This window comes from Rhipicephalus microplus, chromosome X (genome assembly GCF_043290135.1).
Source record: "Rhipicephalus microplus isolate Deutch F79 chromosome X, USDA_Rmic, whole genome shotgun sequence".
In the NCBI taxonomy this organism is placed as follows: domain Eukaryota; kingdom Metazoa; phylum Arthropoda; class Arachnida; order Ixodida; family Ixodidae; genus Rhipicephalus; species Rhipicephalus microplus.
In genome coordinates, this window is record NC_134710.1 from 211,796,790 (window position 1) to 211,802,323 (window position 5,534).

General features: G+C 48.5%; 1 protein-coding gene across 2 annotated transcripts; it reads right to left on the minus strand.

Moving 5' to 3' along the window:
• Window positions 1-336: 336 nt before the first annotated feature.
• On the minus strand, window positions 337-4,480 carry LOC142775948 (uncharacterized). 2 transcript variants are annotated; one of them, XM_075878550.1, is made up of 2 exons: window positions 3,059-4,480; window positions 337-1,798 (listed from the first exon to the last, which is right to left on the minus strand). In XM_075878550.1, the coding sequence occupies exons 1-2, from the start codon at window positions 4,340-4,342 to the stop codon at window positions 482-484; spliced, it is 2,601 nt and encodes an 866-aa protein (XP_075734665.1). In that variant the 5' UTR covers window positions 4,343-4,480; the 3' UTR covers window positions 337-481. The 2 variants fall into 2 exon arrangements, with proteins under 2 accessions (XP_075734665.1, XP_075734664.1); XM_075878549.1 differs by having other exon boundaries at window positions 337-863; window positions 1,668-4,480.
• Window positions 4,481-5,534: the final 1,054 nt, after the last annotated feature.

The following is a 5,534-nucleotide window of genomic DNA, read 5'->3' on the forward strand; positions in this document are numbered from 1 at the left end:
CTGAAGCAGACAGTTATGAAGTTTACTTTTCTCTTCCTTTTTCTCTTAGAACCACTTTGTTGGGCCGAAAAAAAAAAAGCATTTTCAGGAGAAAGATGATATGATCCGCCAATATGGCCACTGCTTGCTTGGAGGGAATGCCGCGACATCCCGTCCAGGTAATGAACAACTCTGATATTTCTCGGCAATGCAGTGTACTCATGTGTTAGGGTGGTAGCATAATTTCTATATAATTTCTATATGAATGCATGTTCAACTACCTCGTCTACTCTTCCAGCTTCGTGTTACGTTCTACCGGCCATAGGCCGGCCGCGGTGACAAGGAAATCAGTCGATGTGGCAGTGCAAACCAACCGCCTTTATTTCGAGCTCGGAAATATATATAGGAAAGCAAGAGGAGAGAAAGAAGGAAAGTTTTACAATGACGCATGCGCCGAGGGGCGTCATTTGGCCGGACTTGTTATCTGCAGCATTCCTTCCCCCTAGGAGCCGTAGCGTTCCACGGGCTTTCTGATTCTTGTGGACCGACGTAACTCGGGGACAGGGCTTTCGGAAAGGTCATCCGCTTCGCATTTCGGAGCATCCTGGGTGGTTCGGTGTTGTCCCTCGGGTGGCGGTTCTTCTGGAGTCGCTGTTTCTCGGCTTGCACCTGTGTCGGATGAACGTTTTCGCACCTGGTCGACATGACGTCGAACGACGCCGTCTTCCGTTGCTACAGTGACGAGACGTGCCCCACTCGTCGATTTCACTTTGCCTGGCGTCCACTTGTCCCCAACACCGTAGTTGCGCACATAGACGGCATCTCCAGGAGCGAAGTACCAACTCGCAGACTCAGCACCTGGATTCTTCGGCAATTCGTGGTTCCTGGGAGAAAAGCAAATATCCAGTCTAGTACGCAAACGGTAACCCAAAAGTAGCTCAGACGGCGAAACCCCTGAAGCTTGTGGCGAATTCCTATAGTTACAAAGAATTCTTGACAGAGCCGTTGACAGTTCTACTCCGGGCATTCTCTTCAACCCATCCTTAAGGGTTCGCACGGCGCGTTCTGCGAGCCCATTGCTTTGAGGGTGGTAAGGAGGGGTACGAATGTGCTCGATTCCATTTTTCTGCACAAATTGAGCAAATTCTGCCCCTGTAAAAGGCGTACCGTTGTCGGTAACTATGGTGCGCGGTAATCCAAAACGGCTGAACAAGGTTCGCATAGAATCCACCGTTGCATTAGCGGTTGCTCGCGATACTGGAATGGCTTCTATCCAATTGCTGTGTGCATCCACGATTACCAACAGCATTTTGTTGGAAATAGGTCCTGCGTAATCTGCGTGCAACCGCGACCACCTCTCACGCGAAATTGGCCAACTGACGCGGTTCCGTTCCGGGGGCATAGGCAAAGCTTGCACACAATTTTTGCAGTCTGAAGCGGCCCTCTGGATGTCTTGATCCAGACCGGGCCACCAAAAGCTAACCCTTGCCCTTGTCTTCATGGTGGACGCTCCCTGATGCGATTCGTGCAACAATTTCAATAGCTTCTCACGCGCCGTTCTTGGTATCACTACCCGATGGCCCCAGAATAACATGCCCTTCTCGACAGACAACTCATGTCGCCTTTTCCAGTATTCGACCATTTCTCTGCTGTCACCCGCGACGGAAGGCCATCCTTCAGTCACGTACCTACATACTTCTTGTAAAACGGCGTCCGCTTCTGTGAGTGCTTGAAGTTCTTTGTGCGAAACCGCGGGCTCGTCCAGCTGGTCAATGAGAAGCACCATTTCCGTGAGGTTTTCCGTTTCTGCTTCCGGCTCCTGCAAGGATTGTGGTAAGCGGCTTAGGGCATCAGAGATTAACATCTGACTGCCGGGTTTACAAATAAGCTTGTATTTATACGCGCCGAGCAAAAGCGCCCATCGCTGAATGCGTGCGGCAGCCATAACAGAAGTCTGACGGTCCGGTCTCAGTAGCCCCAGCAAAGGACGGTGATCTGTTACTAACGTGAACTCCCGACCCAAGAGGTAATCGCGGAACCGTGTCACGCCAAACACTAAGGCTAAAGCTTCTCGCTCGATTTGAGAGTACTTCATTTCAGCTGAGGTGAGCGTTCGTGACCGGAACCCAATTGGCCTGTCTTCGCCATTTATACGGTGAAACAGGGTAGCACCGACACCGTAAGGGGAAGCGTCGCATTCCAGCAGCAACTCCAGCTGCGGATCAAAATACGTTAGCACTGGGGCCGAACACAAAGCGCTCTTTGCCTTCTGAAATGCCGAGTTTTCTTTCGTGTGCCAAACCCATTTTGCGCCTTTTTCAAGAAGCTTATACAAAGGTGCAAGCACAGTGGAAAGATTTGGCAGAAACTTATTGTAAAAAGTGACCATTCCTAAAAAGGATCGCAACTCAGCAACATTTCGTGGCAACGGGGCCAGTCTGATTGCGTCGACGTTCTTTTCGAGCGGATGTAGTCCCTCGGTATCAATACGATGTCCCAGATACGTCACCGACGATTCACAAAACCTGCACTTTTCTGCACGAAGCTTGATGCCGTACTCGCGGAATCGCTGCAACACTGCTTCCAGATTAGCATTTTCATTGTTGTTGCTCTCGGCTATCAGCACATCATCCAGATATGCCTGTGTCCCTGGCAGCCCTTGTAGCACCGATTCAATCTTCCGTTGGAATATCGCAGGAGCTGACGCGATGCCAAACGGCAATCTATTGTAGCAGAACAGCCCCTTCGGTGTATTTATCACTGCTAGTTTCCGCGAGTCTTCATCTAGCTCGACCTGGTTGTATGCATCGCGAAGGTCCAATATACTGAATTTCTTCCCTCCACGTAAATTTGCAAATATGTCGTCTATGACAGGCAATGGGTACTGCTCAACCTCGCACACTGGGTTTAAAGTCACCTTGAAATCACCGCATATGCGCACCGTTCCGTCCTTCTTCAAAACTGGAACAATGGGCGTCGCCCATTCGGAATGAGGAACTGGAGAGATTATGCCAGCGGATACTAATCTGTCAAGCTCCTTTGACACTTTATCGCGAAGTGCAAAAGGAATTTTTCTTGCCTTGAAAAACTTGGGGGTTGATCCGGTCTTGATATGCAGTCGGGCCGGCGGACCTTTCATGAGACCAGTGCCCTCAGTGAAAAGGTCAGCGTTTTTCTGGAGCAGCTTCGGAATGACCTCCTGGGCTTGGCTTGACCTTGAAGGCTGCGGATACACGTTGAGAACCTGGATACATTCGTCGGTTAATTTTTTCAGCAGATCCCGACCGCAAAGACTGGGCCCCTCGCAGTCTAAAACAGTCAAGGTACATTGCACTGTTGTACCTTCGTAGGAAACCGGCATTGTTATTGCGCCGAGAAGCGGAAGTCTGCCCAGATAGCATGAAAGCTGTAGTTCTGACTTCTGTAGCTGCGGCCACTGATGACAGTACGTCTCGTAGATGCTCTTAGGAATGACGCAAACAGGCGAGCCCGTATCGATGTCCATCGTTACTTGAATGCCGTTCCACGCGAATTCCTTTCTTATAGGGGGTATGAGCGAGCGCTTAGTGGTCAACGACCAAATCTGCGACGCACTGTTATCACTGTCTTCCGTTTCTGTCGCCTGTGCTGTCACTGCTAGCATTCTGCTTGTTTTGTCGTTCACCGCGCACATTCTGGCTAAATGCCCTCGCCGTGTACATTTGAAGCATCTGCGCTGGATTAGGCGACAAGCATTGGTTCTGTGACCCTGCTTTCCACAACAATTGCATTGTTGTACGCCCGCCGTCTTCGCGCGCGACTCATATTGAGCACTCAACTTGAGCAAACTCGCTTGCTCTTTGTCCGAAGTAATACCTTGCGAATCGCGTTCGGCGCTTTCTGCGGCCAGGGCCAGGGCCTCGGCTTCTTGAAGATTAAGGTCTTTCTTTGCTAGCAGCTGCTTTTGCAAATTCTTGGACCTGACTCCACACACAATACGGTCCCTTATCATTCTGTCCAGCATCGTCGAAAAGTTGCAATTCTGGGCCATCTGTCGAATTGCCACAATAAATGCATGCACAGACTCCCCTTCTTGCTGGCAGCGATGGAAGAATTTGAAACTTTCTGAAATTTCATTCGGCACTGGGTCGTAGTAGCTGTTTAACGTCTGCACAACTTCCGCGTAGGTCAGAGCATTAGGTTTCTTCGGCGCTACTTTCCCGTTCAAGATTTCAATTGTCTTTGTTCCAAGCGCGGCTACCAGCAGGGCCCTCTTCTTAGCATCGTCCTTCACATCATTAGCTTCAAAGTAAGCCTCCACCTTTACCAAGTACGCCTGCCACTTATCTTTTGCGTCTTCGAATTCCGGTAGCTGGTGTGCCATGGCTGGTGGGTTCGTTCTGCAGGCCGTCGCTTGTGGGCATATGCTGGCCTTCTTGCTGCTGTAGAATTCTCGTCGCCACTGTTACGTTCTACCGGCCATAGGCCGGCCGCGGTGACAAGGAAATCAGTCGATGTGGCAGTGCAAACCAACCGCCTTTATTTCGAGCTCGGAAATATATATAGGAAAGCAAGAGGAGAGAAAGAAGGAAAGTTTTACAATGACGCATGCGCCGAGGGGCGTCATTTGGCCGGACTTGTTATCTGCAGCACTATATAAAAAAAAGAATTCAGCAACACTTTCACCACCACAGAAATGGGGGCGAGAGAGGCTTTTTGTGGGCCCCCCTCACCTACCAATTTTTATATTTAATCAAATAATGTTATATTTCTTTATGTTTTTTATTTCCTTTTACAGCATTTCCTTCTTTCTTTCTCTTTTTGTTTCCTTCTTACATTATCTCTTTCTTTTTAAACCAGAATTCATTTATTTATTTATTTACTGGTTGATTTCTTTCCTGCTTTTTTTTCTGCTTTACAGTGCTCTCTCCTAGCATACGTGGACGTTTAGTTCTTATTTAGGTAGCAGCTATCTGAGGATTACAGCTTTCGGGCTGAAATGTCACGGCGCATTTCGCGCTCTTCTACGTTCGTCAGCCTGCTGAAAAGCCTGACGAGAGAACCATGATGCAGCCATGAAAGCGCGGTTCAGGAACTAAATTTTCTCGAAGTTGGGATTTTTCTCGAATCTTGAATTTCTCGTATCGAAATTGTCGATTTTCCGACCGATTTCTGTTCGTCCGCGAAAACGAACTTGGTATCGACATCACTCTTTGACCGCTAGACCGCTCTTAGTTCATTAACACAAAATATTGCCATGAAGCGCCCACTGCAAGTATACTTCTTCCCAATCTTTTTTTTTACTTCAGAGCTCTTTACGTTTAATCTCGCCGTGTTTTGTATCATGAAACGGCGCGCGCTCTTCATCCTCTTTTTTATCTTCGTCTTACTCTTTCTATTCTTTTATGCTCTCAAAACACATTCGCAAACTTGTACGTCATGGATTGCAAAAACTTTGATGAGCGAGAGAACAGGAAGAGCGAAAGAAAGGGTGAAACACATAAACGCTTAGTGAAACACTTAACTGAGAGATTGGTACCCTCTAACAGACAATACGAAGGCGAGCGTCGTAACAA